Here is a 27605-nt window from a genome sequence, read left to right as displayed (position 1 = left end):
AGCTTCACACTCGGCCGGAGTCACGCAGGAACAGAGCCATCTGTCTCTCCACAGGAGCTCGCAAACCCAAACCCCCGTACACACACTCGCTGTGTGTCGCTGACGCAGACAGTCAGTCAAACACCAACACACACACCACACACACACACACACACACCACACACACACACCTTCATACACACCTTCATACACACCTTATTATGCTTCACACACATACACACACACACACCTTCATACACACCTTCATACACACCTTATTATGCTTCACACACACACACACACACACACACACACACATTGGCTATATGCCTTCGTTTGCTGTGATTTTATTTTATACTTTATTTAGTGTTAAATTTATTCCAGAAGCAGTTTCATTCTAAATGACTTTACTGAGATGGAGAGAACGGTAAGAGGCAGATGGGTGGATGGATGGAGGGATGGATAGAGAGATGGTTATATGGATGGATGGTGGCTGGGCAGATGAATGGAAAAAATGAGGAAATGTATAGATGAGAGACAGAGGGACAAATAAATGGAAGGATGGAAGGATTAATAGATGGATAGATGGATAGAGGGATAACGGGAGTATAACAGGTGGAAGGATGGATTAATAGATGTATAGACGGATAGAGGGATAACGGGAGTATAACAGGTGGAAGGATGGATTAATAGATGTATAGACAGATAGAGGGATAACGGGAGTATAACAGGTGGATGGATGGATTAATAGATGGATAGATGGATAGAGGGATAGAGGGAGTATAACAGGTGGAAGGATGGATTAATAGATGGATAGATGGATAGAGGGATAACGGGAGTATAACAGGTGGAAGGAAGGATTAATAGATGGATAGATGGATAGAGGGATAACGGGAGTATAACAGGTGGAAGGAAGGATTAATAGATGGATAGATGGATAGAGGGATAACGGGAGTATAACAGGTGGATGGATGGATTAATAGATGGATAGAGGGATAACGGGAGTATAACAGGTGGATGGATGGATTAATAGATGGATAGAGGGATAACGGGAGTATAACAGGTGGAAGGATGGATTAATAGATGGATAGAGGGATAACAGGAGTATAACAGGTGGAAGGATGGATTAATAGATGGATAGATGGATAGAGGGATAACGGGAGTATAACAGGTGGAAGGATGGATTAATAGATGGATAGAGGGATAGAGGGAGTATAACAGGTGGAAGGATGGATTAATAGATGGATAGATGGATAGAGGGATAACGGGAGTATAACAGGTGGAAGGATGGATTAATAGATGGATAGATGGATAGAGGGATAGAGGGAGTATAACAGGTGGAAGGATGGATTAATAGATGGATAGATGGATAGAGGGATAACGGGAGTATAACAGGTGGAAGGATGGATTAATAGATGGATAGATGGATAGAGGGATAGAGGGATAACGGGAGTATAACAGGTGGAAGGATGGATTAATAGATGGATAGATGGATAGATGGATAGAGGGATAACGGGAGTATAACAGGTGGAAGGATGGATTAATAGATGGATAGAGGGATAGAGGGATAACGGGAGTATAACAGGTGGAAGGATGGATTAATAGATGGATAGAGGGATAGAGGGATAACGGGAGTATAACAGGTGGAAGGATGGATTAATAGATGGATAGAGGGATAACGGGAGTATAACAGGTGGAAGGATGGATTAATAGATGGATAGAGGGATAACAGGAGTATAACAGGTGGAAGGATGGATTAATAGATGGATAGATGGATAGAGGGATAACGGGAGTATAACAGGTGGAAGGAAGGATTAATAGATGGATAGATGGATAGAGGGATAACGGGAGTATAACAGGTGGATGGATGGATTAATAGATGGATAGAGGGATAACGGGAGTATAACAGGTGGAAGGATGGATTAATAGATGTATAGATGGATAGAGGGATAACAGGAGTATAACAGGTGGAAGGATGGATTAATAGATGGATAGATGGATAGAGGGATAACGGGAGTATAACAGGTGGAAGGATGGATTAATAGATGGATAGATGGATAGAGGGATAGAGGGAGTATAACAGGTGGAAGGATGGATTAATAGATGGATAGAGGGATAGAGGGATAACAGGAGTATAACAGGTGGAAGGAAGGATTAATAGATGTATAGATGGATAGAGGGATAACAGGAGTATAACAGGTGGAAGGATGGATTAATAGATGGATAGATGGATAGAGGGATAACGGGAGTATAACAGGTGGAAGGATGGATTAATAGATGGATAGATGGATAGAGGGATAGAGGGAGTATAACAGGTGGAAGGATGGATTAATAGATGGATAGAGGGATAGAGGGATAACGGGAGTATAACAGGTGGAAGGATGGATTAATAGATGGATAGATGGATAGAGGGATAGAGGGAGTATAACAGGTGGAAGGATGGATTAATAGATGGATAGATGGATAGAGGGATAACGGGAGTATAACAGGTGGAAGGATGGATTAATAGATGGATAGAGGGATAACGGGAGTATAACAGGTGGAAGGATGGATTAATAGATGGATAGATGGATAGAGGGATAACGGGAGTATAACAGGTGGAAGGATGGATTAATAGATGGATAGATGGATAGAGGGATAACGGGAGTATAACAGGTGGAAGGATGGATTAATAGATGGATAGATGGATAGAGGGATAACGGGAGTATAACAGGTGGAAGGATGGATTAATAGATGGATAGAGGGATAACGGGAGTATAACAGGTGGAAGGATGGATTAATAGATGGATAGAGGGATAGAGGGATAGAGGGAGTATAACAGGTGGAAGGATGGATTAATAGATGGATAGAGGGATAGAGGGATAACGGGAGTATAACAGGTGGAAGGATGTGAAAATAATAAACAGTAGAAGAATAATGAGAGAATAAATGTTTAAACACATTGTAATAAATGTTAATGAAATAAATCTCTAAACCCAGAGTGTGTGGAGTGCAGAGAGTGTAGTGTGTGTTTTATTGTGTGTGTGTGTGTGTGTTTTATTGTGTGTGTGTGTGTGTGTTTTATTGTGTGTGTGTGTGTGTGTGTGTGTGTGTGTTATTGTGTGTGTGTGTGTGTGTGTGTGTGTGTGTTATTGTGTGTGTGTGTGTGTTTTATTGTGTGTGCAGGTGTATGTGTTTCATTGTGTGTTTTACTGTGTGTGTGTGTGTGTGTGTGTTTTTTGTGTGTGTGTTTTATTTTGTGTGTGTGTGTGTTTGTTTTATTTTGTGTGTGTGTGTGTTTGTTTTATTGTGTGTGTGTGTGTTGTGTGTGTGTGTGTGTTTTATTGTGTGTGTGTGTGTTTGTTTTATTGTGTGTGTGTTTTATTGTGTGTGTGTGTGTGTGTTATTGTGTGTGTGTGTGTTTTATTGTGTGTGTGTGCGTGTTTTATTGTGTGTGTGTGTGTGTGTGTGTGTTATTGTGTGTGTGTGTGTGTGTGTTTTATTGTGTGTGTGTGTGTGTGTGTTATTGTGTGTGTGTGTGTTTTATTGTGTGTGTGTGTGTGTGCAGGTGACACATTCAGCAGCAGCTCCTGCAGCACTGCGATGGGCAGCATGGAGTCGCTCTCGTCTCACTCGTCAGAGCAGAACGTGTCCAAACGGAGCTCCTGCGCTCTGCATAAAGAGAAGCCGTCGTTCCCGTCGTCTCTGTCCTCCAGCGGGCCCCGGGGCCGGGACTCGGGCTCCAGAGAGGACGCGGGGCGGGCGGATGGAGACTCGGAGGACTCGTACAGCTCGCCTGCTCTGAGGAAATCTCACAGAAATGTCACACAGAGCTGCGGAGCTGCGCTGAGATCAGACCGATCTGTCCAATCACTCCACAGCACCGACGGTACCGAAACTGTAGCGCATTTATTTTATTTTAGAGCAATAGGACCGTTACTGCCAGTCACGCGTCAGTACACACGTATCAGGAGTTCACATATCACACCGATATCAGGTCAGTCCGATACCGTGCTCAGTCACTCATACTCACAAAAACACTCTGATACCAACATCCGATACCAGGTGTCTGATACCAACATCCTGTCTGATACCAACATCCGATACCAGGTGTCTGATACCAACATCCTGTCTGATACCAACATCCTGTCTGATACCAACATCCTGTCTGATATCAGTATCCGATACCAGGTGATCCTGTCTGATATCAGTGTCCGATACCAGGTGATCCTGTCTGATATCAGTGTCCGATACCAGGTGATCCTGTCTGATATCAGTGTCCGATACCAGGTGATCCTGTCTGATGTAATCCTAGTGTAGGCAGTTACACTAATGAACACACGACAGGAAACAGCCTCGATCTGGACGTATTCACGACTAACGAAATATCAACAGGAGGAACTTCAGGAGCTGCAGCATCTTCCTACAGTACAGTGATAAAACATCTTCATGGTGTTTAAACAGTGTGTTTAATAGAGTGTGTGCTGAGCTGAGAGCGCAGAGCCGTGCAGCCGTTCCACAGGAACAGTGTCGGTGTTCAGATGAGACGGACGTGAGAGAAAATCTTCCCAAAGCTGTTCTTATGGACTTTTATCTTTTATCTGTAACTTTCACACACTGCAGCCATACAGTAAAAAGTAGCTCCGGCTCCTTTACACTTTCCTGAAGGTTTTGTGGAATCCATACGCCATCAGAGACACACAACTACCACAAACTCCTCCCTCTGAAAAAGTAGTTCCACCTCTGAAAGCAGCGATTCGACACGTTTACAGCTTCATTTATACACAAACACCTTTAACTGAAGACTTCATGAAAGAGTTCAGCAGCTGCTCTCACACTTCCTTTCTCTCTGAGTCTGGACTAAACTGATTTTCTGTTTGGAAATCACACACACACACACACACACACACACACACACACATAGAGAGAAGTAATGATGGAGTAGAAGTTTTAAAAGTTTTGGTTCTTCCATGTTTGCATGAAAAGCTGTATGAATGTGTGAGTGTTGTGTTGTGATGTACAGTATGATCTCAGTTCCTCAGTAAGTTGTTGGTGTTTTCTGTGACAGAGAAACAGACTGATGGCGTCCTGCGTCCCGACCTGCCGCCCAAAATGCCCCAGCGCCAGCGTCAGGACATCGGCTCTAGCAGCGGCTACCAGAGACCAGTCTCAGTGTGAGTGACACTGTAAATCTGTCTAATCTGTCTAATCTCAGGGAACTCAGATTTACTGTGAGCAGCTGCGGCTGTAAAATCAGTTATAGTTTCCTTTAAAATGGAGACACGAGAACACGTTAATAAATCAAGATGTGTTTGTGAAAATAGTAACATCAGACCCAGAAATAATAAACGGATTAAAAATAGTCAAAGTGGTGAAGTTTTCTGTAAGGAGAGATGTTTTTTATTTTGTTTGTTTTTTTTAACATGTGTGGAAGGAGTCTCCAGTGTCAGCGCTTTGTAACAGCCAGAGGTAAAGCTGGAACTTTAAGTTTTCCGACGTCTTCAGGACAGAGGAGTTTACGCTTCTTTGCGTTTTTTCGGTAACATGCGGAACAAGCTGCGATTTTTGTCTTGTTTTGTGTCTGAGTTGTTTCACGAACATTCCAGAACATTAAATGTAAATATAAATGGATAAAAAGTATGATGTGTCTGTGATATCCTGATGAGTGTGAGGGAATCGTGGAGGCAAGTATGAGAGAGCGGAGCTGTTTCACTGCCAAACTGCCGTCCTTTAATAAATAAATAATTGTAGTTGTGGATGATTTTCCTGTAGCAGCCCCATCGTGTTTATTCCTTACTTATCTCCTCTCTGTTTATTCCTTATTGCTGAACCTCCAGAACATCAATATCAGCTTAACATTCTTTCTCTGCTTCTTTAATTAACATGAATAATTTTAGATTAATAATCATTTTAATAATTATATTACAGAACATAGGTTCAGATTTCGATCTGAGTGCGACGATGTGAAATAAAAGTGACAGAGAGAGACAGACAGACAGAGTGGTAGAGAGAGAGAGAGACAGACAGTGATAGTGAGAGAGAGAGACAGTGATAGTGAGAGAGAGAGAGAGAGAGAGAGAGCGATAAAGAGAGAGACAGTGATAGTGAGAGAGAGAGAGAGAGAGAGAGAGAGAGAGACAGTGATAGTGAGAGAGAGTGAGAGAGAGAGCGATAGAGAGAGAGACAGTGATAGAGAGAGAGAGAGAGACAGTGATAGAGAGAGAGAGTGAGAGAGAGAGAGCGAAAGAGAGAGAGAGAGTGAGAGAGAGAGAGCGAAAGAGAGAGAGACAGTGATAGTGAGAGAGAGTGAGAGAGAGAGCGATAGAGAGAGAGACAGTGATAGAGAGAGAGAGAGTGATAGAGAGAGAGAGAGACAGTGATAGAGAGAGAGAGTGATAGAGAGAGAGCGATAGAGAGAGAGACAGTGATAGAGAGAGAGAGAGTGATAGAGAGAGAGAGAGACAGTGATAGAGAGAGAGACAGACAGAGTGATAGAGAGAGAGAGAGTGAGAGAGAGAGAGTGAGAGAGAGAGAGTGAGAGAGAGAGAGAAGTATTTTTGTTTTGTAGGAGCTTTAATTATCTTCTGCCTGCTGACAGGGTTGATGTGACCTACCAGCTCGCCTGTAGTCTCTTATCTCCGTCTTTCTCTCTCTGTCTCACTCTCTCCAGGGACAGATCTATTTTCCGTCATTGTTACACAGGAGCCAGAAAGCAGAGAGCAGCTGAGCTTCTCGCGGCACACACACACACACACACACACACACACATCCTCCTCCGTCTCTGTTTGAGTTCTGTAATTACACGCGTGAGGAGAGACTCGTGTTCTCTCTGCAGGCCCGAGCGTGTCGTGGACACCACTGAGCCGCGCTCATTAAGGAAGCGTTCTAGTGGCTTTGCGTGGACAAGAACCCGTCCGGAGGATCAACCCGAGAGCGTAGCTCTGTTCTGATGTGGATCATCATCGTGATAAATTAGAAAGAAAGACGGAAGTTTATTAGCTCTCGGTTTTCGTGATTAGCCTCGCGATATACTCAATCAATCGATACACACATCACATTAATGTACCAGACATCTTTATTTACTGTAATTCCCCTGAACATACACTTCAGCGCCCCCTACTGGCGTACTGTAGTTTAGTGTTTGTCCCGTTAGTGTTGCTGTGGTACAGGACTGTGCTGCTTTTCCTAATCCCTCTGTAAGAACTGGACAATCTGTCTGTGAAGTGTCCAGTAAGTAATAAACCTCTGTGTGTGGTGCTGTTACAGGAAAATAATCAGTGATGGGTGAAGTGATGAAGCGGAGTTACTGTTACTAGCCTGAAGTGGATTATTTTCCTAATCACAAAGAAGCGTAAACTCCTCTGTCCTGAAGATGTCGGAAAACATTACAGCTTTACCTCTGACTGTTACAAAGCACTGACACTGGAGACTCCTTCCATACATGTTCAATCAACATCCCTGTGAATGAGCCGTTTCTATAGAAACGATGACGTATTAGAACTAGCGCGTTAATTATAAATAAACCTGTGATTTGCAGCTGCACTACTGTCAGAGCTGCTGTTATAGAGAATTAATCAACACCTTCTAACCAATCAGAATGCAGAATTCAGCAGCAGTGGTGTTGTGTAATGTTAAATATAAATGTCTGATATTTTCACTACGAAGCGATTAACTGCGTATTGTAGGGTTTATCAGTGATCATGTATTTCTCTGTTTTCTTTGTATTTCCTTCCCGTAAATACTGGAGTAGCAGGTCTCCCATAAACACCCTAATATACAGACGATGAATCTAACTCGTAGAGGATCACGTGTTTTAGAGTTTAAATTGTGGTGTTTGAAATAAAAAAGCGTATTTATAATGTTGTAATTAATGACAGATTATTTATTAATGTGTGTTTATCAGAGTGGCGGCGAGAGCGCTGATGTTCGAAAGTCCCTCGCCGTCGACACAAACGGGACGGTACGATTTCACCATTTTATAACAGAAATAAGATTCATTAAAAATGTAGTGATATTTTTATAAAGCAGATGATTTTCTGATAGATGAAGTTTTTAAGTGTGACGTTGGGCTCAGTGCCACTGTAGCGCCTCACTGTGTTTAGTTTTGGTTCTCGCAGAGACGCGAAGGCGATATACTCCTGTGAGGCGGAGCATAGCAATGAGCTGAGTTTCCCCCAGGGGGCGCACTTCTCGAACGGTGAGTCAACAACTACACCAGCAACAGCGGCACACTGCATGCTGTACCAGTCTGATTAATCGCGTATTAGTGTTGATTAATTGTGTATTAGTGTTGATTAATCGCGTATTAGTGTTGATTAATTGCGTATTAGTGTTAAGTAATTGTATATTAGTGTTGATTAATTGTGTATTAGTGTTGATTAATCGTGTATTAGTGTTGATTAATTGCGTATTAGTGTTGATTAATTGTGTATTAGTGTTGATTAATCGTGTATTAGTGTTGATTAATTGCGTATTAGTGTTGATTAATCGTGTATTAGTGTTGATTAATTGTGTATTAGTGTTGATTAATCGTGTATTAGTGTTGATTAATTGCGTATTAGTGTTGATTAATTGTGTATTAGTGTTGATTAATCGTGTATTAGTGTTGATTAATTGCGTATTAGTGTTGATTAATTGTGTATTAGTGTTGATTAATTGTGTATTAGTGTTGATTAATCACGTATTAGTGTTGATTAATTGCATATTAGTGTTAAGTAATCGTGTATTAGTGTTGATTAATCGTGTATTAGTGTTGATTAATCATGTATTAGTGTTGATTAATTGCGTATTAGTGTTGATTAATTGCGTATTAGTGTTGATTAATTGTGTATTAGTGTTGATTAATCACGTATTAGTGTTGATTAATTGCATATTAGTGTTAAGTAATTGTATATTAGTGTTGATTAATCGTGTATTAGTGTTGATTAATCGTGTATTAGTGTTAAGTAATTGTATATTAGTGTTGATTAATCGTGTATTAGTGTTGATTAATCGTGTATTAGTGTTGATTAATCGCGTATTAGTGTTGATTAATTGTGTGTTAGTGTCGATTAATCGTGTATTAGTGTTGATTAATCGCGTATTAGTGTTGATTTAATTGCGTATTAGTGTTGATTAATCGCGTATTAGTGTTGATTAATCGTGTATTAGTGTTGATTAATCGTGTATTAGTGTTGATTAATCGTGTATTAGTGTTGATCAATCGTGTATTAGTGTTGATTAATCGCGTGTTAGTGTTGATTTAATTGCATATTAGTGTTGATTTAATTGCGTATTAGTGTTGATTAATCGTGTATTAGTGTTGATTTAATTGCATATTACTGTTGATTAATCGTGTATTAGTGTTGATTAATCGTGTATTAGTGTTGATCAATCGTGTATTAGTGTTGATCAATCGCGTGTTAGTGTTGATTAATCGCGTGTTAGTGTTGATTAATCGTGTATTAGTGTTGATTTAATTGCGTATTAGTGTTGATTAATCGTGTATTAGTGTTGATTTAATCGCGTGTTAGTGTTGATTAATCGTGTATTAGTGTTGATTAATTGTGTATTAGTGTTGATTAATCGTGTATTAGTGTTGATTAATTGCGTATTAGTGTTGATTAATCGTGTATTAGTGTTGATTAATTGTGTATTATTGTTGATTAATCGTGTATTAGTGTTGATTAATTGCGTATTAGTGTTGATTAATTGTGTATTAGTGTTGATTAATCGTGTATTAGTGTTGATTAATTGCGTATTAGTGTTGATTAATTGTGTATTAGTGTTGATTAATTGTGTATTAGTGTTGATTAATCACGTATTAGTGTTGATTAATTGCATATTAGTGTTAAGTAATCGTGTATTAGTGTTGATTAATCGTGTATTAGTGTTGATTAATCATGTATTAGTGTTGATTAATTGCGTATTAGTGTTGATTAATTGCGTATTAGTGTTGATTAATTGTGTATTAGTGTTGATTAATCACGTATTAGTGTTGATTAATTGCATATTAGTGTTAAGTAATTGTATATTAGTGTTGATTAATCGTGTATTAGTGTTGATTAATCGTGTATTAGTGTTAAGTAATTGTATATTAGTGTTGATTAATCGTGTATTAGTGTTGATTAATCGTGTATTAGTGTTGATTAATCGCGTATTAGTGTTGATTAATTGTGTGTTAGTGTCGATTAATCGTGTATTAGTGTTGATTAATCGTGTATTAGTGTTGATTTAATTGCGTATTAGTGTTGATTAATCGCGTATTAGTGTTGATTAATCGTGTATTAGTGTTGATTAATCGTGTATTAGTGTTGATTAATCGTGTATTAGTGTTGATCAATCGTGTATTAGTGTTGATTAATCGCGTGTTAGTGTTGATTTAATTGCATATTAGTGTTGATTTAATTGCGTATTAGTGTTGATTAATCGTGTATTAGTGTTGATTTAATTGCATATTACTGTTGATTAATCGTGTATTAGTGTTGATTAATCGTGTATTAGTGTTGATCAATCGTGTATTAGTGTTGATCAATCGCGTGTTAGTGTTGATTAATCGCGTGTTAGTGTTGATTAATCGTGTATTAGTGTTGATTTAATTGCGTATTAGTGTTGATTAATCGTGTATTAGTGTTGATTTAATCGCGTGTTAGTGTTGATTAATCGTGTATTAGTGTTGATTTAATTGCGTATTAGTGTTGATTAATCGTGTATTAGTGTTGATTAATCGCGTATTAGTGTTGATTAATCGCGTATTAGTGTTGATTAATTGTGTATTAGTGTTGATTAATCGTGTATTATTTGTAGTCTGGTCCACTGAATGAATTTAGACTCTGTGTTTTAATTATGCATTCGAGTCGGAAGTCTGAACTCAGAATGATTAATAAACGAGTAATTGTCGAGCTCGGCGTGTTCAAGCTAGAAAGTATCTAAAGTAATCTAAAGTAATCTGATCTAAAGTAAATACTACTATAAACTCTCGTAATGTTTGACTTTGGCCCGAGGTCCTACGCTGAGTGAGGGATCGTGAGCCTTCACAGGAGAAACGTTTTAAACGCAGTCAATATATTTTTTTTTCTTTTGGAAAAGTAAAATGAACGTAATATCCAGAGGAGCTGTTTATACTGTATAACTTTAATATCAATTATTGAAATATATGTTGTAAAGACACACATGGATGAATGTCATTTTGTCTATTTTCATCTTCTCTCAATCACAAATCTAAATGTCACTGAATGTCCCAGTCTGCGCAGTTTTATTTTAGTTTTAACACAAAGTCTCTGTGCAAACAAACCCGTGTGCTGTTGTTCTGGACTCCTTTCAGCTTCTGGGATTTTGCACTTGCTTGTATTTTCTCAAAAATAACTTGGCGAGGCACCAAATATTTGTTCAGGTCACCATAACCTCGTGCTGGAAAGCTTCATCACATCTCCGCTTCTCCTCTGACAACACGGCTCAACACACTAACGCTAACGCTAACGCTAACACTGACTCAGAGCCGCAGGCCGCTGGGAGATCTGAACTTAACATTAACATTAACATTAACACGCTGTAAAGATGGTGTTAAAGGCTGCTGTGCCTGAGCGAGCTCGCTGTCCTGCACACGCTGGAGGAGGGTAATGTGGTGTTTGAGGTCTGCTTTGGGTTAGCGAGGCATTAGCGTGAGTGCAGCGTGAGTCAGTGCCGTGTTGTGCAGAGTTTTCGTTGTGAAGTAACTTTTGAAAGCTTTATGGGTGTAATTTAAGAGAACGCAGCGCTCCGGCTGCCTCTTTCATCCCGCATTAACTCTTATTGTGTCTGTGCACTAGAGCTCACTTCCTTTCTCTTCAGCTCAGGATGATCATGTTCCCGTCCTGAGAGAGCGCTCCAGCACGCAGCTACACACGTTCAGCATCAGCGTCCAAGTGTTTGTCTCAGTCTAGTAAAACCTGATGAGCACATGGGAAGCGGTTTACTGGCTTCCTCCTCCACTGCTGTAGTCTGAGAAGATCAAACCCGTCAGTTTTAAACAAGAACATCATTTGGTCTCATTATAGAATCATTACACACACACACACACACATAGTATTAAATTATTATTTAATTAGAGAATTGAGCAAAAAAGTTTCCAAAATGGAGAGATACAGAACAACTGAAGCTTTAAATTTTTGCATGGTTATTTTTTACTGTTGTATTTTTAATAGTTTCCAACGTGTATTTTTTTTTTCTTGTGATTTATGGGCTGTTTTTGTTTTGTGTTGTTTTTATTTTTTTTCTCCACCCATTCCAGTACAGTTTAACATTAGCAATTTAATAGTTCATGATTTTCCAGTTACGATATCGCCTCACACCACACAGTCACCACACCTCCTGGCTTTCATTAACTCCGGTACTGTGTGTTCTGCAGTGTACCCTTCAGTGGAACCCGGCTGGCTCCAGGCCACGTACGAGGGCAAAACAGGACTCGTTCCCAAAAACTATGTGGTTTTCCTCTGAGCCCACACACGGAGACGTCATCGAGCATTTCCTGCTGGAGCAGAGATTGTGTAGCGGTCATACTTGGCTGTAACACTCGGTGTCTGTGCAGTGAAGAGCTGTATAAACTGTTCTGCTGTCCTTCAGCCTCATGATGGTTTTAGCATAAAAAAATCTTACAGCATTATAAAGTTTTATAACCTTTTATTCACCTGTAGTGCTTTTTTACCTTTTTTTAATCTGTAATGAAAGATTGTGCCTTGTTGAATCTGGTAATAAGTAGGTTTTATAACTGTTTCATCTTTACAAAAAAAAAAAACAAGAAATTTAAGTGAATGCAGATCTGCTGACCTTCACACGTGTTGCGTAGCTGTTCGCCGTTTTAACGTCAGAGTGCGCTGCTACGAGTTATCACTCAAAAATAAAAGTCAAATAAAAACAGCAGATGAGTCAGTCGACGTATGAATCTGGAATGATTGACAGCTGCGTAGGTGTTTTGAACTCTCTGATATTACCTGTCCCTCTGGAAGCCCCGCCCCCTTCCTCCATCTCACCTTAGTAATCTCTCGTCTCGTATTGATTTTCCCGATGGAGAGATACGCAGACGCAAAGTCCTCACTTTCTGTCACGGGAAACAGAAATTAAACCTAACAGTGTGTGTTCCACTCAGCTAAGATTACACACAGATTTACTGAACATCAGATAAATCGATTTATTAGCATCAGAAACATTTTCAAACATCTTCATCTGAACTGAAACAGACGAGCAGCTGCGTGTACACACACTCCAGTCTCCACTTTACTGTAAACTTTACTGTTTCAATGAGATTGAAAATATGCTGCGTTTTCACTCCTTCATTATTCCTCTTCAGAGTGACTGTGTCTGTGAATGTAGCATGAAATGTTAAAAGTATAAAAGGAGCTGTTTTCCTGTTTTTTTAACAGTATGATTTATAATTTTAGTTATTTTTTATATTTAGAGTCATGTTTTTTCCTGCACTGTGGAAGAACCCATTCTGATATACATGATGAAGTATATTTCTGTTCTTTCCTGTGGTTTTTTTGTCACAGATATTGATAATATTGCTGTAACCTGTAAGAAAAATGCACGTGACCTTGTTGCTGTTATTCACGCAGTCTTTAATCAGGTGTTTTACTGTAACTGAACAGGTGAAGTGATTGAACTGAAGAATGTTGTATCACTGTTTTAGATTAGTTTTTTTTTTTTTTTTTTTTTTCACAAATGTGAATGTTTTACTGTCAATAAATTTCTACACCATGACCTCATTAAGTCTTAATAACTCTGAGCAACATGCACAAAAAGAAACAACACACAGTCATCAGCAGCTACAGAAGAAGACGGAGCAGACCGGCGCCAGGATCTCCGTGTTCTTTTCCATTTAAATGCAGAAGAATGTGCCACGACCTTGACTGATGATGCCGGAATGATCCTCCCTCCATCTCCAGGTCTGCTGAGGTCAGGTCCCGGAAATGACACGTCTTACATTAACTCTTTAATGTCGTCTGACAGATTTACGCCACACAACCGCTGCATGTTATTCTGTAGTCCTGACAATATTAAAGTACACGGGAAAGCTCGAGACGCAGGAGACGTTTCAGAGCCAGAGAGGTTGCTGCAAATTCATTCTTTCTTCATCAGGGATGGAGTCCTTTTTTTTTTTTTTTTTTTAAAAAAAGATGAAGTGTAACATATAAAGTGGTGTTTTAGTTGTAAATTTGCCACCAGGGAATTATACCGTAGGACTGAGATGTTCCTCAGAGAGACAATTACAGAAAATGTTAAATTTTTATCTTCTAAACATCAGAACAAAAGCAGTGATGGACCCATTACACATCTTTCTCCATGAGAGCATAAAAAAAAAAAAAATTCTCCCAGATCTCGTCTCTGAGCCGAAAGCTGAAAGGCACTCGTCCGTATCCCACAATCCACTCCACTGTGTCATGACATCATTTCCCGTGAAAGAGGAGGGGCCTGACCATGCCGGCCAGAACCTTCGGGAGCTGTGACGCGATGACCTCTGACATCATCTCGGGAAACTCCACCTTCATGGCGTCGGCCTGGATGAAGGTGCTGAGGCAGTACAGGTTGACCTTCTTCACTATCTGCTCACACAACGAGAGTGACGCAAACTTTAGCACATTATCACACACACACACACACACACACACGTTCCGTCACTGCTGTATACATTGAAGGAGGCCATAACACGTACGTTTAATTTCAGGGGCTGATAAGTGTGTGATGTTACAGGTGCTAATCTGAGTGAACAGCGGACGTTAATCAGGTGATTATTCTACACAATTCATTTCTGCTTTATTATATCTGCAAAGAAAAACAAAAAAGCTTACATATAATTTATATTTAATAATAATCTTTTTTATGCTTGCCCTTTATATTTACTTAAAGAAGTATAATTGTTTACTTTTGTAGTTATGAAATTTATAAAACATAACAAATACACTTTTTTAAATCTTTAAACAATTTAACCAGCAAATTTCCTGTTTTTAGAAAATGTATTGGTTTTTTTTTATAGTGTAAGTGAGTAAATCTGTGTTCATTATTATTTATGTTTTAAATGTAAAATTCTAGAAGCATTTTGAAAAAGATTAATCACGTAGAAAAAGGTTCCTCCAGGTTCTTAGCCTCCTAAAAGGCTGGAAAGTTTCCCACAGAAGGAAAAATCTTTAAGATTCCAGTGAAAATGTCTCATTTGCTCTTAGAGATATTTTTGTTTATTATAGAAAAGAACAATGTTTGCCTTATGAAGATAATGCCTCTTCATATGAAGAGCTAAGTCACAATCAGAGTTATTTATGTGTAAATATACTGTGTTTTGGCAGCTATTATACAATGACAGCTGCTGTGACTGTGTCTGTAAACAAACAAACAAACAAACAAATAAATAAATAAATACTGTACATACATAAATGTTCCCCTGTCTGTGAAGTTTTGCGTAATGCGACGTGATGTAATGCAATGGAATGTTATGTGATGTGGCATGACGTGATGTGGCATGACGTGAAGTGACGTGACATGGCATTGCTTGGCGTGACGTGGCGTGACATGGCATTGCTTGGCGTGATGTGGCTTGGCGTGACGTGGCGTGGCATGGCGTGGCATGTGTACCTCATGCATGGAGTCCATGAGTTTGGTGAGGTGGTAGAAACGCTGTGAGCTTCCCACCACACCTTTCTCCTTCATCTGGATGGCTTTACTCAGCTCTCGGATGTAGTTCTGTCTCATCTCATCAAACTGGCTTTGACTCTTCAAACCCTCTAAAGGAACTGAAAAAAGCAAAAACACATAAACAGATGTCTTCTCTTTCTATTCCTTCACTTATATAATCAGAATTCTGCATTGTGATTGGTCAGAAAGTGTTGATTAATTGTCTTTATACCACAGTGCAGTCGAATGCTCGAATCTGATTGGTCAGAAGCTCGGGGAGTTCCGGCTGTGACGTGAACGTTAACGCTGTGACGTGAATGCGCTTGTTCTAATACGATATCGTTTTTATAGAAACAGCTCATACACAGGGACGTGTACGATGGACGCGCCACATAAACTAATCATAAACAAAATTTGAAAAATGTGTTGTTTAACAATGTAATTAATACTGAATAATAATGACAAGCTGCGTTTTTTTTTTTTTTTTTTTTTGCGTTATTAACTTGAAGAGGAGAATAAAGAGAGGCTGGTGAAATTATTTTACTTCAACAGCACCACACACAGAGTTTATTATTTAACTGATGCCTCATTTTACTCTATTAATTCCTTTTATTACGTTAATCATGACTCTTCAGTCTCTTTACTGTTTTCCAAACAGTTAATAGTTTTATTTTTCTGAGAAACAGCTGACGGTGACGTGATTAGTAACGTCTCTCATGTTTCAACAACAGGTTTGTTAGAGTAACATTTTATAGTAAAGATTTTCTCAATTCATCGAATATAAAATCTATTTCAGTCCTATTTTATGTTACAAATATAGCTGTATTTTATATATAAAAGAAAAGACACTATCTCTACTTAATAACAGCTGCAGGAGACGGCGAGGCTCTTCATGTTCATGTGACCCTGCTGTGAATTGGTCTTATCTCAACACCTCCTCAACCTCCTGCTACGTCTCCTATCAGCTCTAATGCCTCAGAATGGTACATTGTGTTGTTATTTTAGACTGAAAAGTAGGTCAGACTCAGAGGTGAGATCAGACCCAGTTTATTAGGACTGCCATGAAGAAAATGGAGGCTGTTTTTATTTTTATTTTCATTACCGGTGTTGAGCAGCATCAGGGCCTTCATGCACAGAAACTCGTCTCTGGTGACCTGCAGCCTTGCGAACTCCTGAGGGATCACCTGCATGGCCAAGCACAGGTCGTATATCGGAGTCGTCCTCAGCCGGTCACTGATGACGCAAAAGATCAGAAACAGCAACAGAAAGACTTCATGCTTTCACTAATGCTCAAAGTTCTATCATAGACACATCAAAAACTGAACCTAATGCACTTCAAATGCAAAAGTCTATGAGAAAAATTTCTAGAATTAAATTAAATTTAGTGAAGTGTGTAAAAACGTTTAAAATGAATAAACAAGAATAATGGGTTCTGCAGATGACTGAGTTTTCACACATGTCCATTTTTGTCTGTTTGACAATTAATTCTACCTAAAAGTATAAAATAGTGAGGACTAAATTTAATGAAAAAGTTTGAGCAATATTATGCCTTAGCATCTCATAATGATCTGAACGAGTATTAAAATGAAGTTTTAATATAAAAGTTGGTTGGTTTATTTAAAACAGCATTTAATTAAAGTCTGTGGAAAGGTTTTCATTCACACGTACCTTATAAACACAACACACACTCTTTATTCTGTGTTTTTTTTTCTTTGTTTTTTGAATTGTTTTTGGTGCAGCTTACTCGCATGTGTGCAGGTTTCGTTTCTGTTCGACTCTTTCAGGAGTCTCTTAGAGATCTGAGCTCAGCACAGCTTTCAGGAACGAATCACACACTCATTCACACACACATTATTTCCTCCCACGCTTTCCACATGACATCATTCACGTAATTATTATTTGTAAATCACCCAGAACTTTGTGCTGCTCAAATTATCACTCGTTATTTTAGTTATTTAAACACTTCATCTGGAAAGCGTCAGCAAAACAGCGGTCATAATCATACTCACTGTTAGAAGAAAATCTATCTTTCATAACAATGTGCACAACTTATAATGATTAAAATCCTAAAAACGTTATCAGGTCATGAGAATAATATTGAATCAAACTCAACATCACATTCATTTTTATCCACTTGTTATTTTTTACGAGATCAGGCGGGTTGTATTGAACAGACTTACTGGCTGAGGATGAGATCAGGAGCAAAGTACATGAAATCAGTGGAGACGTTCTGGAAGGTTCTCCAGCCCAGAGAGAACACCAGCAGGTTCATCCAGGAGTACTGGATCAGGGTCATCTGATCGGTGATGTGTAAATTGCGGAAACCTTACAAACAAAACATCAAGCGTTAAACTGTGTGTGCGGCTCTCTGTGTAATCGGGTTCTCATCCCTGAGGCTCTGTAATGTGTTTGCACTTGTAGAGGATCTTAGACACTCCTCCATGTACGTTTTCATCTGCTTTATTACATTCTCAGCCTGGACTCCGTCTTTAATTCACACCACAGGGTTTAAACAAATCCAGACTTTAATTTGTGTTCTGGAAACATTTCTGTGTTGCACTTGGTGTATATTTGGGATCTCTATCTTGTTGAAAGATCTATCTACAGCCAAGGCGTAACGTCCTGGCAGAGGCAACCCGGTTTCGAGCTGAAATATCTTCTACAAGAGCCACAAAACAGCTCCAGAGCATCACTGATCCAGCGGGTCTTTGTTTTCTCTGCCTTTGAGTGGAAAGTTTCTCAAATTTGCAATTTGAGTGTCAAGTGCCAATAATTATGAAGCCGACTAGAAATCTTTGTGAAATGACAGATGTGACAGGATACATGCAAGCAATAAAGATATAAGGAGCTGTGGCTTTCTTCTTGCACCTGCGTTAGCATCAGTTTTAACACCGACATCAGTGAAGAATACTGATGTATCACAGTTCAGTTTATAATTTCTAAAGTAAAAATGTGCAGTTTGTCTTGCAGACATGGAGCTGGATGTCATCTAGTAATGTGATCACATGATATCAGCATCACACTGAATGTTACTCGTAGCTAACTGAACGTTAAAATCCATTTTTATTACAGAACGTGTTACTTGTTCTGCTAGCAAATGATATGCAAATATTGTAATACATATTGTATATTTTTGTTCTGTTGTCCAGATGCATCTCTAACCTCTTAGCTGCTGTTAAAGTTAAATGGTTTTGTGTAAGAGATTTTATCTGCCTTTAATTTAGTCACACACACGTCAGTTTCAGTTTGCGCTCTGATCTGGAGACGGTTCTCTATTTCACAACAAATCTCAAATCATTAACTCCACCAGCCTTCATCACACAGCCACCAAAACGAAGCGTAATGTCAGTTTAAGGATCTGCGGTGAACCTTAATCTGGAACAGTGTGTGTTTCTGAGTGGGTACAGAGGTCACTGAACCTGGTAAAGCCTTGGACCAGCGGACGATCCACAGCAGCTGTCTCTCACACAGTCTGTTCAGGCTGTTCAGGAGCACATGTGGCAGTTCAAGTTGGGAGTTATCAAAGCCCGAGTAGACCATCTCAGGTTCAATGTTCTCAAGGATGTTTATAAATTGAGGTGAAAACTGCAGCTCTTGGATCCCAGGAACGCATGGCATGGAGGCCAAAGCGTGGCCCTGGAACATCAGGGACGGGCCGACACCCATGGCCTTCAGAACACCGAATCTCTTCAACTTACGACCTGTGACACACACACACACACACACACACATAAAAAATTCATATTCATGTGCAAAAAAGTGAGCAATTCTATAGAAGAACCGTTTACTACATGGGTTTTAGACATTTCTATTGATGCCTCACTGAACTAAAAACATTTCCCACCATAAAGAATCTTGATGTAAACATTTGTGGTACATTATGTTTCATAAGTTTTCACCCCCTTGAACTTTTCCACATTGTGTAATGTTGTATTATTGGGACTTGATGTCGTGAATCTACACAAAATAGCCCACAATATTGAAGCTGTGGAAAAATCAATACAGTTTACACAAAAAAGTGAAAAAAAAAAAGAGTTGTGATTGCATAAGTATTCACCCCCATAGCTGTGAAACTCCTAAATTAGTTCTGGTTCAGTTTCCATCAGAAGTGAAATAATGTTGTTGAATGGACTCGACATGTTCAGTTAAAGTGATCTCAATATAAATGCACCTGCTCCTGGAAATTCCAACTGTGAAGCATGGTGGTGGTAGTGTCATGTTTAGCGTTCTCCTTTTCCTCCTGGCTCTGACTAATCCCCTCTTTACCCACTCACTTTGGTCATGGTTGTGTCGTATTCTTTACATTGGAACAGATTTAATGTCTTTCTGATCAATGGTCACAGTCTGGAATATTTTTTTATAATTAAACTCTGACTGATAATTTTCCAGAAGTTCGTCACAGACTTGTTTTGATCGCTCCTTGATGGTCTTCATGATGCTGTGTGTTTAGGTATGTTCTCCAGGAACAGGTGTATTTACACTGAGATCACGTTTATGCTATTGCTCTGAAGAACCTTTTATATATTTTTTAAAGTGATTGACACATTTTTTAATAAAGTAAAACTGAACAACAGTGTAAGCCAGGCAACACACCAGCCAGTTATACTGGTTCACTTAACAACCAGGAAAAGGACAGTCAGATCTCTTTTATTGTAATTTAACCACAGAATCAGTCATCAGATGTTTAAAGCTCGTGCTTTTACTTTCAACTGAGGTTTGCAATCTTGCTTAGATCATGTTTGCTCTCTGTAAAATTTTAATTTGCAATGTCTCATATATTAAAGTACATTCAGTTCTTATGATGTTAATCAAACAGCTAATATTCGACCAGGAGGTTAAAAAGAGCAGCACAGTGAGTTCACACATGGAAAAGTTACCTCCGAGCATCATCCCGGCCTGGTAGCATTTTCTGAGACGACACGCAGGGCAGTTTTTCCTCCTGATCTTATCCACAATGCAGTCATTCCGCCCGGCGCACAAATAGTTATGATGTCCTTGACAAGAGCGAAAGCATTGTTAATGCCCAAATAAAGGAAACTCCCTTATTTTACTCTCAGTATACTGTATGTGCCAAAACATAAAAGCAAGTTAGTCCTTTTGAAATCAAAATTCAGTGAGCAATAAAGATTTTAAAGATAAGAAGGACAGATGAGGAAAGACCAGATAGAGACAGTGAGAAAAAGAGAGGAAGTGAGTTTGTTCGAGGCGAGGCTGAGAGGACAGAGTGACATGGTCATGGTCAGACATTGTGGCTCTTACATATCTGTCTTTAGAAGATACGGAGAATAACAAGTGCGAAAAAGAGAACATGGTGAACGCTGGCACGCGTGATAGCCGAGTTACTGAGCGAGACTCTGTGTACAGATGATTCACAGAGCTGAAACATGCTGCTGCACCGATTACACAATATTAACAACACAAAATGGATTTCATGACCTCATTAGGACTTGGTTTGGGATCTCTAATAAATGCCTAATTATCCGCTCATAACTGCATTTATTATTATTATTATTATTATTTTCTCATCTTCTCATTTTCTCACCATGTTCCTCTCGTCCTTACCTTCCACTGCTCTCTTGAAGAACACCTTGCAGCTTCCACACGTCAGGACTCCGTAGTGGCATCCCGAAGCCTCGTCTCCGCAGATCACACACGCTCTCTGTGTATGCACGCTACACACAGATTACACACACGTTAATCCAGAGGCCCATGTGGCTCCAGCAATTCATTCCAAACAAAGACCTTATTTATTTAACCACCGTATCTTTGGTCTTTAAACAACTACTGCACTGGAACTGTCTTTGATAAAACACTGAGGATTTAGACTTCAATCCATTAAAACATAGTCATCACACCTAAGCAACTAAAAAACGTGTTCTGCAGGGCGAGGCTGATTCTAGGAACGGTGGTTTGTTAAGTATGTTAAATAAACATCTATTACTTATATCAGGGATTACACATGTTTTTAATCCGTTTATTATCATTGGAGCGTCTGCTGTACACGTTCCTGTTACCATAGAAACGATAACGTATTAGAACGAGTGCATTAATATAAACCTGTGATCTGCAGCTGCGCTACTGTCAGAGCTGCTGTTACAGAAAATTAATCAACACCTTCTGACCAATCACAATCCAGAATTCTGGTTCAAGACTTGTAGCAGAGAAATCTGGTACAAATATATCTGAGTTTATTTTCGTAAAGGTTAATTACGGTAATGACATGTGCATAGTGCTTTCTCTCAAACTGGAAAACTACCACTACTGACTCTCCACATGCGCTGAAAAGGAGGAATAAAGTGGATTTAAGATAAAATTCCCACTAAAATATCCAAAACTTCCCCAAAAGACACTTAGCCTGGACAAAACAGCTTGAAAGTTTATTAAAATCTAATCAGGACCAATTATTTTAGCACTCATCTATTTAATTCTGACGCACATAGTGTTTGTTTTTTAATTGTCTGTGCTTTTGTACTCTCTCCATCTCTCTCTCTCTCTCTCTCTCTCTCTCTCTCACTCTCTCCATCTCTCTCTCTCTCTCTCTCTCTCTCTCTCTCACTCTCTCTCTCTCTCTCTCCCCACCTCTGTTTGTACTATCACATGCAAACAGATGCTAGCAAACATTCCCATTCTGTAGTTTACTGCTGGAGGATCTGAAGACATTCACCGTGAAATAAAACACACCTAAGTGAAGTGAAGTGAAGTGAAGTATAGCCAAGTGTGGTGACCCATACTCGGAATTTGTGTTCTGCATTTAACCCATCCAAGTGCACACACACACACACACACACACACACACACACACACACACACTGTGAACACACACCCGGAGCAGTGGGCAGCCTTTTCTGCAGCGGCGCTCGGGGAGCAGTTGGGGGTTCGGTGCCTTGCTCAAGGGTCTCAGCTCAGTCGTGGTAATGAGCAAGGCACCGAACCCCCAACTGCTCCCCGAGCGCCGCTGCAGAAAAGGCTGCTCATTAAAGGCGTGATGTCTCGAATAAATGTTCTTGAATAAATGTGACATTTTAATTTCATCTGCAATAAAAATTAAATCTGAAGATAATTTACTTTTATCAGCTTTTACACTTAGAAGAAGATCCGAGGAATAGAATTGATCTGGGAAAGACAGATAATATCTTCGTGGCTGAAACGACAGAAGGAAGAGCTGATGATCCTGCACAGCACAGGTTCCCTGGAGAACCGCTTGTCCTGCACATGTCCCTGTGTTCCTGCTCTGACACACTTAACTCATGCAGGACTGTTCATTAGCTGATTAGCTGAATCAGGTGTGCTGGGACATACTGGGCTTCTCCAGTACCAGGGTTGGGAACTAGAGGTCTCTAACGAAATATAAAGTCCAACCATTAAAGTTCCAATACTTATTTTAAAGAGTTGAACTCTGTGCGTTTGAAGTTTCAAGTGTCTTCTAAGGTACAGTGTGTAAATCTAATGCTAATACGGCTTGTGTAGGTTTATAATGCGGTGCGTAAAGACGCGTCACACTCACCCCGGGAAGGCGCTGAACACCGCGGGAGAGCGCTGTATGAAGCCCGAGCTGTGGATGCCTTCCGGAGGTGAGAAGCTCATCTGCCCGGGCCGCTCCTCAGCCAGCGCGGCGGAAAACCACAGGTGCGAGTCCCATCCTCCCATCTGACTCTTACACACTGCCGCCGCGTCAAAGCCGAGCGCAGCGGCCGCCTCGGGCTTCATCTGGGGCAGAGGCACTACCGCACCCGGCTGAGGAATATCCACCATGACTCCCGCGCTGGAGTCCATCAGCGGCGCCTGGACCGGGGCGAGGGAAGCGGCGGACACGGCGATATCCAGCGCGTCGATACTCTGCGAAATGTCGAAGGCGGCGCGCGGAGGAGCCGTGATCAGCGCCGGTTCCCGCTCGTCTTTAATAAACTTACACGCGTCTGTGGTGGAGATTTCTAAGTTCGTGGTCTCCTTGAAGGAGAACGCTTTGTCCGTGATGTCCTCCCACGGTCCCGGTTCGATTTTCAGAAAGTCCTCCGCGCGGTCCTGGCTCGCGCCGCCGGGGTTCGGGGCGGACAGAACGCACAGCGGATCCACGTCACCGAAACTGCGCGCGAGGCACGACACACGCGCCACATCCGCGCCGTTCTTCACCTGCCCGAAGCTCACCTGCGTGTACGTCTCCATCACATCACTCACTCCGGGGCTGTGTGAGGAATCCGACATGCTGCTGCTCACAGTCTCCATGCAGCCGCAGCTTCCCTACAGCTTCCGTTCCGCGGATCCTGTGCTGCTGCTGCGCCTCCAGACGCGGACGAGGACCTTCCCCAAAAACCACAAAACTCCCTCCTGCTGGTGAAGCCTGGGAGTAGCACAGACTTCACTCCTCTAAATGTGGGTCTGTCTCTCTCAAACCATAAAGTCAGTTCAAACACTTTAAATAGGATTACACACTGATACAAAAATACACAAAATACACAAAAATACACAAAATACAAATGACAAACAGTACTTAGTATTATTATTATTATTATTATTATTACCAAAGTATATTTAGCTTAAATATTAAAAGCCAGCCTGGCTTCACCAGCAGACATCAGACTCTTTCTCTCTTTCTCTCCCTGACAGAACCAGAATTTCCCAAATTTAAATCTGAAGTCCAGTTTCCACATGAACAAATCATCCTGCAGAACTCTGACCCGATAAATCAGTGGATTTCACACAGAAACTGGTCCTGAAGTCATCCAGGGTGTGAAGGCTGTGAAAAGGTGTGTGCAGTCTCAGCGCTTTGAGAGACCCTGAAAGTTAGGACTTCCCATTTCTCTCTACATCACTCAGCTTCCTCCACGAACACACGCGTCCCGACTGGCCTGGGGTTTGTTAATATACGATTATTACTATACGCAGTTTTAAATATTATATATAATTCTCATTCACACTCTTACTTCTCATTATTATCAGGAATCTAAGCCTATATTACATACATACACTGTATGGCCAAAAGTATGTGCACCCCTGACCATCACACCCATATGTACGTGTTGAACATCTCATTCCAGATTTATTCCCCGTGTGTTTGCTGTTATAATGAGCTCCACTCTTCTGTAAAGTCTTTCCACTAGATGTTGGAGCGTGGCTGTGGGGATTTGTGTTCATTCAGCTACAAGAGCATTAGTGAGGTCAGGCGCTGATGTTGGGATGTCGAGGAGGTCTGGGGTTCAGTCAGTGTTCCAGTTCATCCCAAAGGTGTTCAGTGGGGTTGAGGTCAGGGCTCTGTGCAGGACACTCGAGTTCTTCCACTCCAACCTTCACACACCATGTCTTCATGGAGCTCGCTTTGTGCACAGGGGCATCGTCATGCTGGAACAGGTTTCAGTCTCTTAGTTCCAGTGAAGGGAAACTGTAAAGCTACAGCACACAGATAGAAGACCTTCTATACAATTGTGTGCTTCTGACTTTGTGGAAACAGTTTGGGGAAGAAACACATGTGAGTGTGATGGTCAGGGGTGCACATACTTATGGTCGTATAGTGCATTAATAAAGAAAAAAAGTTTGGTTGTTTGTTTGTTTTTATTGCTGTTTTGAGAACCTGGGTTTTGTCTGTGACCTGTGTGCAGATTTATTTTTTAATGAATGATTTTTGTTGCTACACAGTTACAGAAAAATAAAGAATTACTTAAAGGTTCTGTACATAATTCTATCTTCAGATCAAGACCCTTTAGGGTCCTATATTAAAGCTTTTCCCCTAAGTGTGTGTGTGTGTGTGTGAGTGTGAGTGTGTGTGTGTGTGTGAGTGTGTGTGAGTGTGAGTGTGTGTGTGTGTGTGTGTGTGTGTGAATGTGTGTGTGAGTGTGTGTGTGTGAGTGTGTGTGAGTGTGTGTGTGTGTGTGAATGTGTGTGTGAGTGTGTGTGTGAGTGTGAGTGAGTGTGTGTGTGTGTGTGTGTGTGAATGTGTGTGTGAGTGTGTGTGTGAGTGTGAGTGAGTGTGTGTGTGTGTGTGTGTGTGAATGTGTGTGTGAGTGTGTGTGTGTGTGTGTGTGTGAGTGAGTGTGTGTGTGTGTGTTGTAACCAGGAGACCGGTGTGGAGCTCAAGGGCGAAGCTGCTTCACCTGGTTTACTGTTGAAGTTTCCGCTCCACGTCCTCGTGTGATTTGTGTTTGATGGTGTATCAGGAAAGAAAAGAAAATCACGAGTGTGTGACGTCATCATGACAGAAAGGAATTAAAGACACTACAGTTGAAGAAGGTCTTTAAAAATAGATATTAAAAAAATTATCTTTGCCGCTTTATTGCTGATATTCTAACAAGTACTTTTTCAAAATGCAAATGAGGCTTAGTCTAATTAAATATGCATAAATTTGCATTCTTAATAAAGTCAAAATTCTAGTCTTTTGATGTTAAGATGAAAATGTTTGGGTGTTAAACTCCACTTGTCACTGGAGTGAGTTAGTACCTTTAATGTGTCTCTCAGCTGGAAGTGTGGATTCAGTGACCTTAATAATTCGAGCTTAAAGCTTTAAAGGTACACTGCATACACCTTTCCAGGTACCGCGACACGGACTAGCAAAACACTTTACACTTTACACTTTACACGTTAGTGCGCTTTAGTGTGACAGTGTGGCGTTACACAGACAGGCAGCGCCGCGTTATAGCATTTTCTATAAATTAGTGGATTAATATTTTGCACCACCATGAACCGCCACCCCAATAACGTCACTGGGTCTAACCTGCATACCCAGTGTAATAGGCCTGGCTCCGCCCCTGGCTTAGTTTAAAGACCTGGCTCCGCCCCTGACTTAGTTTAAAGACCTGGCTCCGCCCCTGACTTAGTTTAAAGACCTGGCTCCGCCCCTGATGTAGTTTAAAAGGCTTAGCCCCGCCCCTGATGTAGTTTAAAAGGCTTAGCTCCGCCCCTGATGTAGTTTATAACACAGCTATGTTATTTTTCTCGGCTTGTTACTAACAAATGTTAACCTTCAAAGTAGAAATGGCACAATACCACGATTTCTTTTCCAATACTGAAACCTTGAGTATCAGTCGATTTACATCTGATTTTTTTTCCCTTAAAAACTATTATGTTTTAGAATGGTATTTTTTTTAAAAATAACTCTTTTCAGCAGGATTGGATTGGATTTGTTCTTTTTTCTCTCAGTTATCTGATCCACCGTGTTCTGCTGCTATCGACCCGATGCTCATCCATGCAGAGACACAAACATCAGATTTTCTGTTTGTTCTTTTTCTCAGAACACACACCACACTATCACTTAACAGATATTACAGATACACACTCATTCACTCAGCCTTGAGTATTTCTATCACGTCAGAACACACGTGAGTTGGTTCATGGTTACGTCTTTCATTTCTGTCTCTTTCTCTGAGCTTCGAGCTTCGTCACGCTGCACATTTCCCCTGCTGCAAATCCACTTTCCTTCTCATATCCAAATCTTCACCTGAGAGGGTCGAGGTGACCAAGAACCCATTGGCTTTCTTTTTTTTTTTTCGTCCCATATCTCATCACCTTGACAACGAGGCTACAGTCAGACTCGGGACTCGGGGCTGATGTGTGATTCGTTACAGGAAGTGGAAGAAAGCCGGAGAAGATTCAATTCTGTGCCACAATTCAGGAGCAAATGAATATTAAACATCCGCCTGAAGCAGATTCGTACGTGATCGCAGTGTTCATTCTTCTTTATAGTGTTCATTTGTGTCCAGCCAAATATATAATAATCCAGAATTATTGGCACCCCAATGAAAACTGAGCAAAGATAAATATCTAAAATGAATAACACACACAGTGATATTTTGAGCTTAACACATGGAGACTCATTTCATTTTAACACAATAAAAAGATTCCTCAAGGAACACAATACTTTTCAGCAAAATTATTGGTACCCCTGTCGTCTGGAGACAATAACAACACCGAGTCTCTTCCTGTGAATCATCTACAGCTGAGTCATAACCTCCTGGCAGAGGCAACCAGGACCCGGATACGCAGCAGAGTTCATGATGCCATCAGTATCTATCACAGTGGATTTCTTCATATTTATATATTTA

At 40.5% G+C, this 27605-nt stretch overlaps 2 protein-coding genes across 3 annotated transcripts in view; one reads left to right on the top strand and one right to left on the bottom strand.

The window, feature by feature from the left end:
- LOC113524886 (rho GTPase-activating protein 42) overlaps nucleotides 1-13608 on the top strand; it is an 83296-nt gene extending 69688 nt beyond the window's left edge. For both annotated transcript variants that reach the window (XM_034304999.2, XM_034304998.2), the window contains 6 exons: nucleotides 1-111; nucleotides 3527-3847; nucleotides 5027-5132; nucleotides 7862-7918; nucleotides 8076-8155; nucleotides 12323-13608. The exon at nucleotides 1-111 is cut by the window's left edge and continues 40 nt beyond it. In XM_034304999.2, the coding sequence (XP_034160890.1) occupies nucleotides 1-111; nucleotides 3527-3847; nucleotides 5027-5132; nucleotides 7862-7918; nucleotides 8076-8155; nucleotides 12323-12411 (764 nt within the window). In that variant the 3' untranslated portion in view covers nucleotides 12412-13608. The remainder of the gene's footprint in view (nucleotides 112-3526; nucleotides 3848-5026; nucleotides 5133-7861; nucleotides 7919-8075; nucleotides 8156-12322) is intronic.
- On the bottom strand, nucleotides 13603-24230 carry pgr (progesterone receptor). Its single transcript, XM_026911260.3, has 8 exons — nucleotides 23081-24230; nucleotides 21139-21248; nucleotides 20454-20570; nucleotides 18996-19277; nucleotides 17757-17901; nucleotides 16679-16809; nucleotides 15538-15695; nucleotides 13603-14513 (listed from the first exon to the last, which is right to left on the bottom strand). Exons 1-8 carry the CDS (start codon nucleotides 23797-23799, stop codon nucleotides 14358-14360), a joined length of 1818 nt encoding a protein of 605 aa, XP_026767061.1. The 5' UTR covers nucleotides 23800-24230; the 3' UTR covers nucleotides 13603-14357.
- Nucleotides 24231-27605: the final 3375 nt, after the last annotated feature.

This window comes from Pangasianodon hypophthalmus, chromosome 6 (genome assembly GCF_027358585.1).
Source record: "Pangasianodon hypophthalmus isolate fPanHyp1 chromosome 6, fPanHyp1.pri, whole genome shotgun sequence".
Taxonomy (NCBI): domain Eukaryota; kingdom Metazoa; phylum Chordata; class Actinopteri; order Siluriformes; family Pangasiidae; genus Pangasianodon; species Pangasianodon hypophthalmus.
The sequence above is the reverse complement of the archived record's forward strand: the minus strand, read 5'-3'. Positions and strand labels throughout refer to the sequence as shown.